The sequence below is a fragment of the Dermacentor silvarum genome, chromosome 5, assembly GCF_013339745.2.
Source record: "Dermacentor silvarum isolate Dsil-2018 chromosome 5, BIME_Dsil_1.4, whole genome shotgun sequence".
Lineage (NCBI taxonomy): Eukaryota > Metazoa > Arthropoda > Arachnida > Ixodida > Ixodidae > Dermacentor > Dermacentor silvarum.
In genome coordinates, this window is record NC_051158.1 from 3,871,851 (window position 1) to 3,886,245 (window position 14,395).

Below are 14,395 nucleotides of genomic sequence, written 5' to 3' on the forward strand. Positions count from 1 at the left end.
GCAGCAAGCCTCTGCACAAGGGCTAGATATTTTATACATGACGCAATGAGTGAAAGAATGCAAATGAGAAACAAATCATCCAGCGAGGGAAATGTCACTGCGCAGCTGAGAAATTAGAGCATATGTCCTTTCTCTGTAAACTGCCAACGATTACTCGCGAAGCATTGACCACCATGGTAATCTTGTTTCATAACTGAGATGTGTATGGGACTCCTTGCTCGCACTCGTTGATGTGGCGTCTCTAGAGGCTTGCACAGAATCGTACCGCAGCAAGTACTTGAGCACTCACAATTATGATCCAATGTAATTTTGGCGAGTTATTGTTGCCCAACAGCCGACAACACAAGCCCAGAACAATTTTTGGACGTTAATCAGACCCTATATACCACCGCAAAAAGATGCATAAGTATAAGTATACTGTAGTAGGCATCAAAAAGTACGAAATTTCGGGAAGCGTGACTGTCTCTCAACACGTAGTTTTCAGTATTACATAACAATGAAAGTTAAAAGTAATATATATAAACTTGGCCGTATTCTGGATCGTGTTTGTTGTGCCTTTGTTCATTCTCGCATTTTCCTCGTACATGCTGAAGCAATTGAAGTAGTCCTGAGTTTGGGCACGATCAGATGATGATCTTATTTATTAGTTATATAAACAAATCAAACAGAGCCAACGTAACCACACATATTATAACGAGAAGCGCATCTATAAGGAACCCGAATTTTATTATGCTTCTTTACACTGATCAGCTGCAATCAGTTTATGTTCGCAGTCTTTGAACACAGTAACATCGAATGCTTGCTGCATGGTTTACTGCAGGTTTCGCTGCAAACGTTTCCTCTTTCGACGTCGTGACTTTTGCCGTTGCTCCTGAACTGGCTCTTCTTGCTGCTGCTTTTCCTGTTGCTGTGTTTCCAGCGACTGCGGAGCCTGTTGCTGCCGCTCCTGCTGATCCGGCTGCTCAGGTGGCTGCAGTGCTATTTGAGTCGGTGTCTGCTGCTGCAGCTGTTCATGCGGCTCCCGCTTCTGCGTATTTTGCGGTGGCTTTAATTGCGACAAGATCTGCTGTTGCTGTGATGACTCTTGTGGCGTCAATAGGCGTGACTGCTGCTGCTGCTGCTCATTCGGATGCTCGGGCTGCTGCAGTGGTGTTTGAGTCTGGGACTGCTGCTGCTGCAGAAGGTCTGGCTGCTGAGAACTCTGTGATGGCTTCTGTGGCGGCGATAGCTGCAGTTGTTGCTGGCCCGGATGCTGCTGCTGCTCATGGTGCTGTGATGGCTGGTGGAGTGGCATCTGAATTTGTGGCTGCGGCAGGTCTGGCTTCGGTGTACTATGCTCTGGCTTCTGTGGTGTCAATAGCTGGTGCTCTTGCTGGAGCTGCTGCTGCTGCTGCTGCTGCTGCTGCTGTTCAGCGAGCTGCGGTGACGGCTGTATTGGCAATACCTGATGCTGTCGATGTTGCAGGCCTGGGCTCGGCGAGTTTTGCTGTGGTGTCTGTGGTGCTAATAGCGGTTGCTGTTGCTGAATTTGCTGCTGCTGCTCAGAGTGCTGCGAGGACTGATGTGGTGGCAATACCTGCTGCTGTTGCTGCTGCAGGTCTAGCTTCGCCGAATTCCGCTCTGGCTTCTGTGGCGATGATACCTGCGGCCCTTGCTGGAGCTGCTCTTGCTGCGGCTCAGGTTGCTGAGATGGCTGCTGTAGTACCAATACCTGCTGTTGCTGCTGAAGGCCCGGATTCGTTGAATTCCTGTCTGAATTCTGTGGCGACAATACCTGCTGCAGCTGCTGGAGCTGCTGCTCTTGCTGATGTAGATCTGGCTTCGGCGAATTCTGCTGTGGCTGCTGTGGTGGCAATATGCGCTGCTGTTGCTGCTGATGCGGCTGCTCGAGCTCTTGAAGTGGCTTCTGAAGACGTGACAGCCTCTGCTGTTGACGCCGGCGTGGCTGCCGTGGTTTACGTACTGGCTTCTGCATTGACAATGACTGCTGCTCTTGCTGGAGCTGTTGCAGCGACTCCGGCTTCTGCGATGGCCGCTGCGATGGCGACAGCATCTGCTGAAGCTGCTGCTGCTCCTGCATCTGTGGATTTTGCAAAACTGGTGATGGCTTCGGGCGTCGTGAGAACAAGTTCTGCTGCTGCTGGAGCTGCTGCTGCCCCGGCTGTGGTTGTGGTTTCGCTGACAGGGATAGCGCTTGTTGTTGTTCCTGCTCTGGCTGCTGAAGTGGATTCGGAGGATCCTCTAGTCGCTTCTGTGGCGGTGTAAGGTGTTGCCGCTGCTGAAGCTGCTCCTGTAGCTCTTGCTGTGGTGACTGCCGCTGCTGTCCCAGCTGTGGCTTCTGCTGTACCTGTTGCTGTTGTGAATGCTGCTCCTGTTCTTGCTGCTGTCCGAGTGGCAGCTGTGGTTTCTGCTGTGCCTGTTGCTCTTGTAACTGCTGCTGCTGTTCTTGCTGCTGTCCCAGTTGCGGCGGCGGCTGTGGCTTCTGCTGTATTTGTGGCTGCTGCAACTGATGCTCCTCCTCCTCCTGCTTCTGCTGTCGCTGTTGCACTAGCCCCGCGTCTCCACCTTGCCCACTGCGCCATCCACCACCTACAAAGTCGTTTGCGCAAAATAGGCCTCATTAACGTGCATAGACGGAACTTAGTCATGACATTACCGGTTTTAAAAAGTGTTGCGGCAAAAGTGTTTCCACTGCATTAAAAAATCGAATTGTGGTACCGATGCGCTGTTACAAAATCATTTTTGTATTAGCCTAATGTCCTATGTTCTGCATATACAAACTCAAATATTATGTTCGGAACGTCCACAATTTCCGTGAATGTAAGGCATGACTCGTTTTGGAAATGCTTTGATTGTGGCATGGCTGTATTCTACATGTTTTGCACTGGATATTTTTTCTAATGCATGACGAAGAGCTGCCCGATTGCGGTGAGGAGTAGAACAGACTGTGCTTTTTTAATGCAGACCACGCTGAATAGTGAAACAGGTTTACATACAGCCTCTTTGGGGGACACTCGGACGCGGAAATCTAGTCAGAGAAGTTTTTGTGCACCAACGTTGCACCCCGTTCACCTTCTGAGGAGGAGCTGAATCCTGCTGATACGTCCATTGACGGTTTCCGAAGTGAGATTGGGCAAAAGGTACGACCACTTTCTCCGAGACATTTACCAGATAATTCTCCCTGTTCATTTTGGCTCTCTGTTCAAAGAAAAAGAGCAGAATCTCTTCATCAGATATGATGGCCCCAACTGATTGAGGGTGAGAAACCCTTTGGCAACCCTTCCACTGATATTGGCTTCTTTATAGGCTTCCGGTCAATACCTTATATCTTAGTGGTTTGAACACTGTCTGAAGAAATGCTGCATGGGCGTGTCGTGCTGCCGAAGCGTTTGAGCAGGTTGTTGCATCGTATGACCCTGGTCTCTTTCATGTGCTTTTTGAGTCTATGTCCTTCCTGAACCTTATAATTGTGTAGCTTCGATTTCACAGTTCTTCAGACAGAATGTTCAGAAATTTCTTCGGATCGGTCATTTGACTTCTTTACGACTGATTTTTGAAGCGTGCGGGAACTTTTGCCACCACCCCGCAGGTCCTCCAGATTTCTTTATTGCTGCAGCTTTCTTCCCCGCAAGGCTCTGGGGGGAGGGTGGGAGGTGGGGTGCTCTGCGCGGCAAGCCCGCCACCGCGGCTGTATCTTGAAAGCCATCGGCGGTCGGGGCAGGGTCCTCCCTTCCTTAGGTTTTCGGGGCTAAGATCGCGTTGATGCGAGCGCCGGCATGAGGCTCAATTCGCTCACTGCTGTTGCTGCGCTGACTCACACCAGCGTTTTCACAGCGAGTTTCCGCGGTCATCGAGTGAGATGCGTTCATGTTTGCTTGTGCGCACGTGACACCAATTTATAAAATGAAGTGAAACATCTATCTAAAAGCTTTACCTACCGCTGATACAAGCGCGATTCAACAGAGACACGTGAGTACCAAAAAGAAACAGATCTAACACAGATGAACAAAGCTGTGCAAGCCAGAGACAAATTTAGAAAGGCAATATGGCGTGACAATCGCCGTCCGTTCCTGCGGATCCCCAGAAATGCCGGCTGTTTTTCTGGATGGCTTACTGACGTATGCGCCCTGTTCGCGAGCCATTTCTGCCGCTACCAGTTTAATGCGGGTTCAATCATCTCTGTTTTTTGTGTGAATTATGAAGGTTTCCGAATTTTCATTTCAATCTTTATATCCTGCTTTTAAAGCATTTTTCACCTGCATTTTGTTTAGGTTGCTTTTTTGGTACTCACGTACCTCTGTTTAATTTTGCTCCCGCCTTCGGTATTTATTGCTTACCAGGTAGCTGTTTCACTTGCTCGTATAAGTTCGACGTATTTGATAACAAAACCTCAGTACAAAGCAGCACTCGTCCTTGTTCTGCCTGCTCACTTGTTCGGCCTTTGCACTGTACCTCCACGATAATGAACCCCCAATTAGCCCAATAGTAACTGTGTTTCATGATCACCTTCAAACCTTACCATGCTTTGTCTCTTCCGTCCCTATCAGTCCCATTATCCCGTTTCTACCGTGCTATGTAGCAACTGAGAAGCATGTCCTTCAGGCTTACTTATCCACCTTTCCAAAATTAAAACTGTATATATCTTCTTTTTTATCTCTCGCTCTCTGCAACTTCGGGCTCCAGAGATACCCAACCGCGATGTCCACTCTCTGAGACTTTACTGGCAAAGATGCGAGAATACTGCCCTCTAGCGGCGCTTTCAATGCCTTTTAAAGAAAATATGGTTATTTATAAGGTCATCAAACTTTACATGGAGTACGTTTATTTGAGCCTTTGAAACATTCGAGGTCCCCAGAATTCGCGTACAAAGTGTTCCAGCTTTAAACGCTTGACGCATTGTGCGCTGTGCTTCCACGAGCAACGGGATTCAGAACGCAGCCTCGATTTTCAACAATCAATAAGAGCGATATTACGAGACCTTTTTAAAGTATGGTAAAGCGGGAGATAAAATTAAACTTTCAGTGCCACTGCATACTTGTGGAACTGTGCATTGCGTAAACGGGGTGAAGCTGAAGAGGGTGACCAATGGGCTCAAGAACTCTAAGGAGAAATAAGGAATGCGCACTTAGAAAGAAAAGGGGCTGTTTAAAACAAGAAACATGATTCCATTCCTAGGGTTCTCATTTTAAAGCGACAGCATTAAAGACCCCGTTTCACAGAATATCCGGCATCGGTGTCAGCGTCCATGGCGTAGAAAATTATCCCGCAGGCCTTCCGCATGGCGCAAGGTGTTAGTGCCGGAGAAAATCATCCCGAACCACCTGTACCGCGCAGGCCCTCCACGTGTGCAAGGTGTTATTGAACAAACGTCGAATTCCTCAGAGGGAACTCTGTTAGAAAAATGGCAAGTACGACTTACCCACAACCTAAAGACAAGGTGGCGTCGGGCTGTTATTTGAATGTACGAGAAAGCATAATTCTGCTAAGGGTAAACTCAAACAGAAGCCCCTTTTGCCAGCATTTCTACCACACCAACAGCGGCGCGGTCGCGTAGGCTACTTGCGAAAATCTTATCCAGACGGCGCTCGCATCCTCGGCAGGTAAAATTGGCACTTGGCCTGGCTAATGCGTTTTGGACACGCGCGCGCGTCGGGGCAATAGCAAACAAATAATAAAATAATAAAAAAGGTCCTAGGGCATTCACATTTTAATATAAAACCACTTATATTGCCCCTCAAAAAACGTCTTTCCAGCAATGCATTTCTCTTATAAAGTGAAGCCGACTTTAAAGGGATCGGTGTAAGCTTGGACTTCGTAAGTTGGCTTTCCTACGTTCTGTGCAGCGGTGAAGCCTACTGAAAGAAAAATGCGATGCGAACGGATCCCGACAACGCTATCGCGTTCCACTCTCAAAGGCGAAGCTTAAGCATCGTCCAATTTTTTTTTGTCTGTGAGATATATATATATATATATATATATTGTGTGTGTGAATCCAATGTACATTTAATCAAGACTGTGCTTGGGAAACTATTGGCAAATTAAACCCAATCTCTGCGACCGCGCTTCATAGCAGCTTCGTTTTAAGTGTCGACTACAAGCGGCTCCATTGAACCTTTCTTCTCACTAGACACACACACATATATATATATATATATATATATATATATATATGTTTGTGTGTGTGTGTGTGTGTGGTGCGAAGATGAACTTATAACTTAGACACCGTGACTGTGAGAAATATAGATACTGGATAGAAAACATTATATAAAGTCAAATCACTTTGTCAGAAGATGAAGAAGATATATATATATATATATATATATATATATATATATATATGTTTGTGTGTGTGTGTGTGTGTGGTGCGAAGATGAACTTATAACTTAGACACCGTGACTGTGAGAAATATAGAATATATATAGAATATATATACTGGATAGAAAACATTATATAAAGTCAAATCACTTTGTCAGAAGATGACCCAGATCCTGCGGACTTTTTTGTTCACTGCCAAAACCACAACGCTCCTCACAAATTATTTATTTCCCTTTGAACTCAAACCATCGGTACTGATGTATCTTCAATAGAAACCTAAATAAAAAGTAATAGCTTGTAGTGTTTGCAACTGCGTTTGTACACACGTAACCACTAAACATAAAATCCCCACATACAACCTCACAATAACGAAAAACATTTCTCATGTGAGAACCGCTTGTGTCATTTTCTATGTCACGGGTATCCTAGCCTTCTTAGACATGTTACTTACGTTCGCGTCCTCGTTGTCGGCGCGATGACGGGTAGGAGGCTACGCAGGCCAGCGCAATGACGAGCACGAAGATCGACAGTGCACGCACCATTGTTTTAGACTCGATGTGCGCAGTTGCAGCCTGTGGACACGTTAGAAGAATCGGCGCCCTCTTATATGCAAAGCATATTTTTCGCACTCGCCTGTCGTCACAGATTTTCATATTCCGCTATTCCATATGCCGCATCTTATGTAATACTTTCACCTTTTGTTGCAATTGTTTCACACGACATTGATTGAGAAATGTATTCTCTGAACGGAATTATTATTATCTGTGAAGGGTTGTGCCGTGTAAGACAGGACGCTGGGAGACATGAGAGAAGTTAGCGTAGAGGTCGAGAACACCACCGCAGAGGTTCTCGAGGAAATACTGAAGTACTCTTACGAAGTTGGTTTCAAAATAGATTTGCAAAAGGAGGGTACGTCATAAATGAACATTGAAAACAAAGAATTGCAGACCAAAAATTGGGATGGTGTCTGCATGCGTCGTACGAATGACGTCTCCGAGCGCAAACTGTTGGGGTGCTACGTCAATTCATGAAATAGATGTCAGTTGCGGCCTCATTGGGATGTTGTAGTTGCGTAGCTTGTATTATGTAGTGCGCATTACAGCAATCGTATGACGTGCTATTTTTCTTGCGCACAAGAAGAAATTTTTCTAGCAAATTCAATTTGTTGCGCAGGCTTTCACATAATGTGCGGAAGTTTGCACACTCTTGGCGCACGCCTCTGTTTGATGAAGGATGCCCTGTAGACTTAACTACAACAATTTTGACAGAATGCGGTGGACACCCACAGTCGTCTACTTAGTGCTGGGCCTGTACATAACTCTCCGACCTTGCTACTTATGTTGCGTTTTCTGCGTTAATAGTCTGGTGCTCGGTTTATTCATATTGGCTTCCACTCAGGAGAACATTTAATAACAGTTCTAGCAAATTCACAGCCCGTAATCACTTATACTAAACTAAGATGTACTGCCATTTACCTATAACTTCGGTTAGCAGCACGACGACCTACATAGGAAGTAAGAACAGTTATAGAAAAAGAGGGCTGACTTAGAATAATTTACGATCTTTCCTGGTCTTTCTCTTACTTACCATTTAGATCATTGTGCTGCTAACCAATCATGCAACATTACCAACATGCCCGTTCTGGCACCCTTGCGAGTTCCGTTTTCTAATCCGTATAAGCATATAAAAATTTTATTGTCCACAATTATTTATTTATTCGTGCAATACATTTCTGAGCGATTACTTCCTTTATCGTTGGAACATGTTTCCCTCACTGTGCGATGCCTATCAATGAATAAAGATAACTTGTAAATAAAACAACTTTGGAATGATGTTTTATTTCCATCGGAGCACCGTTCAGAACTCTGGAGTCACAACCCCATACCATAGAAGAAAATTCCATAAGTATCTAAACGTTGCTTCATTGGTGACATAGGCAGATCGAAATGAACTCGTGCACTCAATATACAGTGCGTTGCACAAAAGGCACTCGAAATTATGCAAAAATCGGGAAGATATAAATAATTGGTTTCCTCTTCATTACTTCTGCGACAGAGTCATATACGTTTGAAAATCACACAATTTGGAATTTATACAAGTTTTTATGCAAACTAGAGTACTCAACTTTTACCCAAAGGAGCCATGCAGTTGACCCCAGTGGAAGACATGAAGTCCATCATCCAAGAAGCTCATAGCCGTTTCTATAGAAATGCAAGAGCTTGACGTTGCTAATTTTTCAGGCGAAACTGAACAGCTGATGAGTGCAACTGTGACACCCATGGGAGACGTGTTTATTCTGCTTCTAAGGTTGGTAAGCATAAAGCTAACGTTCTTATTAAGCCATCACCTCTGTCGCTTTATGGGTCGCCCGACGCTGACGCGTAACCAGTCATCATCATCATCATCATCATCATCATCATCATCAGCCTATATTTTATGTCCACTGCAGGACGAAGGCCTCTCCCTGCGATCTCCAATTACCCCTGTCTTGCGCTAGCGTATTCCAACTTGCGCCTGCGAATTTCCTAACCTCATCATCCCACCTGACTTTCTGCCGTCCTCGACTGCGCTTCCCTTCTCTTGGTATCCATTCTGTAACCCTAATGGTCCACCGGTTATCCATCCTACGCCTTACATGGCCTGCCCAGCTCCATTTCTTCCGCTTAATGTCAACTAGAATATCGTCTACCCCCGTTTGTTCTCTGATCCACACCGCTCTCTTCTTGTCTCTTAACGTTACTCCTAAGATTTTTCGTTCCATTGCTCTTTGTGCGGTCCTTAACTTGTTCTCGAGCTTCTTTGTTAACCTCCAAGTTTCTGCCCCGTATGTTAGCACCGGTAGAATGCAATGATTGTACACTTTTCTTTTCAACGACAGTGGTAAGCTCCCAGTCAGGATTTGGCAATGCCTGCCGTATGCACTCCAACCTAATTTTATTCTTCTGTAAATTTCTTTCTCATGATCAGGGTCCCCTGTGAGTAATTGACCTAGATAAACATATTCCTTTACAGATTCTAGAGGCTGACTGGCGATCCTGAATTCTTGTTCGCTTGCCAGGCTATTGAACATTATCTTTGTCTTCTGCATATTCATCTTCAACCCAATTCTTGCACTTTCTCGATGAAGGTCCTCCATCATTTGTTGTAATTCCTCTCCATTGTTGCTCAATAGGACAATGTCATCTGCAAACCGAAGGTTGCTGAGATATTCGCCATCGATCCTCACTCCTAATTCTTCCCAGTCTAAGAGCTTGAATACTTCTTCTAAGCATGCAGTGAATAGCATTGGAGAGATTGTGTCTCCTTGCCTGACCCCTTTCTTGATAGGTATCTTTCTACTTTTTTTCTTGTGGAGAACCAAGGTAGCTGTGGAATCCTTGTAGATATTTGCCAAGATATTCACGTATGCCTCCTCCACTCCTTGATTACGCAATGCCTCTATGACTGCTGATATCTCTACTGAATCGAATGCCTTTTCATAATCTATGAAAGCCATATAGAGAGGTTGATTGTACTCCGCAGATTTCTCGATTACCTGATTGATGGCATGGATATGGTCCATCGTAGAATATCCCTTTCTGAAGCCAGCCTGTTCTCTTGGTTGACTGAAGTCAAGTGTTGTCCTGATTCTATTGGAAATTATCTTGGTGAATATTTTATACAATACTGAAAGCAAGCTAATGGGTCTGTAATTCTTCAATTCTTTAACGTCTCCCTTCTTATGGATAAGTATAATGTTGGCGTTCTTCCAGCTCTCTGGTACACTTGAAGTTGTGAGGCATTTCGTATAAAGGGCCGCAAGCTTTTCAAGCATGATATCTCCTCCATCTTTGATTAAATCTACTGTTATTCCATCTTCTCCAGGCGCTTTTCCCCTGGTCATGTCTTTCAAGGCCCTTCTAACTTCATCGCTAGTTATAGAAGGAGCTTCTGTATCCGGTTCATCACTATTTCGAATGGAAGAAGCTTGGCTGTTTTGGCTACTGTACAGGTCAGTATAGAATTCTTCTGCTGCTTTTACTATGTCATCGAAATTGCTGATGATATTACCATGCTTATCTTTCAGTGCATACATCTTGCCTCGTCCTATGCCTAGTTTTCTTCTTACTGATTTCATGCTGCGTCCATATTTTACGGCTTCCTCAATTTTTCCCACGTTATAATTTCGAATATCCCTTACTTTCTTCTTGTTGATCAGTTTTGACAGTTCAGCGAATTCTATCTGATCTCTTGAGTTGGACACTTTCATGTTTTGTCGTTTCTTTATTAGGTCCTTTGTTTCTTGGGAGAGCTTCCCTACAGGTTTCTTTGGTGCCTTACCTCCCACTTCAATTGCTGCTTCTGAGATCAGCCTAGTTACGGTTTCGTTCATTATCTCTATGTTATCTTCATCTTCCTGTTCTAAAGCTGCATATTTGTTTGCGAGCACCAGCCTGAATTGGTCTGCTTTTACCCTTACTGCCTCTAGGTTGGCCTGTTTCCTCTTGACTAATTTCAATCTCTCTCTCTTCAAATTGAGAGAAATCCTAGACCTCACTAACCTATGGTCACTGCACTTAACCTTACCTAACACTTCTACATCCTGCACTATGCTTGGATCGGCAGAGAGTATGAAATCTATTTCATTCCTTGTTTCTCCCTTAGGGCTTTTCCAGGTCCACTTCCTGTTGCTTCGCTTCCTGAAGAAGGTATTCATTATTCGGAGCCTATTCCTTTCCGCGAATTCTACTAACATCTCTCCTCTTGCATTCCTAGAATCGATGCCGTAGTTGCCAATGGCTTGCTCACCAACCTGCTTTTTCCCCACTTTTGCATTGAAGTCGCCCATGACTAAAGTATACTGAGTTTGCACCTTTCTCATTGCTAGTTCAACATCTTCATAAAACTGTTCAATTTCTTCATCATCGTGACTAGAGGTTGGTGCATAGGCTTGTACTACCTTCATTTTGTACCTCCTATTCAGCTTTATTACGACGACTGCTACCCTTTCATTAATGCTGTAGAATTCATCAATGTTGCCCGCTACGTTGTTATGCACTAGAAATCCTACCCCGGATTCTTTCTTATCTGGAAGACCTCTGTAGCAGAGGACGTGGCCGTTAGTCAGTACTGTGTAAGCCTCACCAGTTCTTCTAACCTCACTAAGGCCAATAATATCCCAGGAAATGCCTGATAATTCTTCAAATAGTCCTGCTAAGCTAGCCTCACTCGAGAGGGTGCACGTGTTGAACGTTGCCAGGTTCAGTTTCCATTGGCGGCCTGCCTTGACCCAGAGATTCTTAGCACCCTCTGCCGCGTAGCAGGTCTGACCGCCACCTTGGTCAGGTGCTCCGCAGCCACTGGGAACTGAGGGCCATGGGTTAATTGTCGGACCTCATGACTCCGCGTAACCAGTAACGTCACTCAAAGGCACCTACTGCGGGCGTCACAGTTGCGCTATCCCGCTGTGTTGTTTCGCTTTTCTGTGTGGAATTGGCCTAAATTTGTTACACTGTAAAATTAGCGTCGTCAACGCTTTACGTTATTGGAGACGGTTACGAGCTGCTCGGATGGCGCGCTTGAATTCTTTCACTGTGATCAATCGCAAAGCTATTTTGATTCAGCAATAATTTGATTTACATAATTACTTGGAGATGGGGGGATATTTACTACATACAGCGATTTTCAAATGTATGACTCTTACAAATGCTACGCAGAGAAAATCATTTAATTATCTCATGTGTCCTTTTTTTAGGAAATTGCGAACGCATTTCACCATACACCCGGTATAAAAGGTGTCCCTAGTGAACTCTTCAGGCAGATTAGACTACGGTTCTAGCCACGTAGAATGCCATAGTTGGCTCTCAGCGTATGTACGGGATGCCATCGATAAATACCTATCAAAAATTTTAAGAACCGACATGTCCGAATAAGGTAAAGGACGAGCCAACATTTTCAATCGGTGTTAACAAATTGAAACGAGGTTCTGTCCCGTACTTGTTCGACCGATGTTACCATTATTTCAGGATTTAGAAAAAAGTGCTTACCACATGCACCCACTACGCCTTTCTGGTGGTGCTCGAAGTTTCACGGCTGTCACACAAGCTATGTTGCTTACCTTATCAGCCAGAATGCAGATCTTGGTCCGTATGCTACTGACAGCGCTTGTGAATTACGTAATGACAAAGCATCATTTGTGGTCTTTTCTCACAGCTGCGCGAGTTTTGACAATGCTAGACGCGACGGCATTCTGGAAGGCAGGTGAGCACATGAGTGCACAACGAGAAAGGCCGAACAGCCGGCCATGTGAAAACGGACTACGAAGGCAGCAGTAGCGGTGCAGCGGAACTGCACTACGCATTATTGCAGCCAGGCGTCAGACCAGCTATGCTGGGAACGTGCAAAACGCGGCCTCATGGCGTAGCCAGCAAAGCAACCAAGTGCTACATATGAACGAACTTCGGGAAAGAGAAGGAGTAGGGGGAAAATATCTGTTTATTTATACAAATGTACACCTCATGTTATTTCAATAACATGTAATTTCTATATTTGCGAGAGCTAGAAGACATATTTAGCACGTTGCGTTACTCGTTTTCGCCCACCGTCAGCTCGGCTGGAGTTAGTTTTCATCGAAATCATTGTGGCCGCCATTTTAGGGTACTAGCACTTCGCGAAGCTGCGTAAACAAGAAAAGTAACAGCACGACAACACAACAGGCACGTGTTTCACCGAGTTGCAATTTGTTAACAGTGATAATCTAGTGAAAAGCAGTCACTGTCACAAAGCAAAACATTGTGGGTGCCATGTTTGGGTACTAGCACTGTGAAAAGCTGCACCCGCGACGTCACGGGGAAGCTATCTAATTACAAAATTGAAGCAAGCCCTCACTGTCTTCCAATGTTTCCAAACACTCAGGCACTGCAATGAATTGCGTGTATTTAGGATTTTATTGCCACAGAAGTTATATGCACACCCTAGGCGAATTTCCAAGGTTGAATCAAATAGGGCGCGAAGCTTCGGGCGAAAAGCGTTCACAACAAATTGTCACCGTCATGAGCAAGGGTGGTTATGGGAGCACCAATGGAAGGAAGCGCGACTGTGTGAGGAGGGAATAAATATTGGGAACAAAAAAAACGTTTTTTTTAATTAAACGAGACGCAGGTAAATCTATTCAAGGAAAATAAAATGTCATCTATTTTATATACGCGTGAAGAGAAAAGAAGAGACAGCTCTATTTTAAGCGAAGCTTTAGAGGCTCACAAGTGTCAGGTGTGGTGGTTGTGGTGTCACGATAAAAAGTGGGCCGATCCTGGTGATGTGCCGAAAGGGTCCAAGCTCAATGGCGCATACCCCTGTCATGTGGGCCGATCCTGGTGATAGTTTAGAAAGGGTCCAAGCTCAATGGCACATACCCCTGTGGGCTCGGGGACCTGTGGCGCCCTTTGAACTACCTTTGTCCCACGTGGGACCCAAAGAGACAAAATCACCAGCCAGTTCCCCTGTCGAGAAACGGGCGGTAAGCGAATCTTCTCGTCCGATTCTAGCGTGAGGGCTTCCGAAGCCCAGGCGAAGCGTCAGCGAAGAGCCGCGGACCTCGAGTTGTGGGAGCGCGATGTTGAGGCCAAATGTCAGCAAAGAGCCGCCAACCCTGAGTTTAGAGCAAACGAAGCGCAACGCCTGCGGCAGCGTCATCTTGTCCCAAGCTTCGCTTACCCCGCCACTTTCTCGACAGGAGAAGGGCTCTGGATTTTTTTATCATTATCAATTATTACCTTTTTTTCAGCGGCCACCATAAGAGTGTTGACGCCGCTATCACGTGCAATGCGATGCAGCTCTTGAAGTGTGGCGACCCAGACAACGCACAACATCCCGCGGACCTCCGAAAAATTTCCGACATGCCACGTTCCATGAAAGACGTTCCGGGGGCATCCATGAGACGTAGGATTCAGGCGATGTCCCAAAAATCAACAATTGCGGACGTCATCGGGATGTGTTAGCAGAGTTGACCGGCAGCACATTTGAAATGCACAGAAAACGGTCTAATACGCTGTGCATTTGTTTTGTTGCTTTTATTTTTATTCATGAGCGGTGTCAACAGCAC

The 14,395-nt window shown here is 45.3% G+C and overlaps 1 protein-coding gene across 2 annotated transcripts; it reads right to left on the minus strand.

Annotated features, from left to right (window-relative positions):
• Window positions 1-707: 707 nt before the first annotated feature.
• On the minus strand, window positions 708-6,879 carry LOC119452709 (transcription factor SPT20 homolog). 2 transcript variants are annotated; one of them, XM_049667226.1, is made up of 3 exons: window positions 6,767-6,879; window positions 1,712-2,589; window positions 708-1,579 (listed from the first exon to the last, which is right to left on the minus strand). In XM_049667226.1, exons 1-3 carry the CDS (start codon window positions 6,855-6,857, stop codon window positions 812-814), a joined length of 1,737 nt encoding a protein of 578 aa, XP_049523183.1. In that variant the 5' UTR covers window positions 6,858-6,879; the 3' UTR covers window positions 708-811. The 2 variants fall into 2 exon arrangements, with proteins under 2 accessions (XP_049523183.1, XP_037570594.1); XM_037714666.2 differs by having other exon boundaries at window positions 708-2,589.
• Window positions 6,880-14,395: the final 7,516 nt, after the last annotated feature.

What these genes read in the sequence shown, in the direction of transcription:
- LOC119452709 (XM_037714666.2), bottom strand. Translation starts at nt 6,857, where the DNA reads ATGGTGCGTGCACTGTCGATCTTCGTGCTCGTCATTGCGCTGGCCTGC. An exon ending in CCGACAACGAGGACGCGAAC is followed by an intron (nt 2,590 to 6,766) that starts GTAAGTAACATG and finishes ACGACTTTGTAG; the next exon opens with GTGGTGGATGGCGCAGTGGG.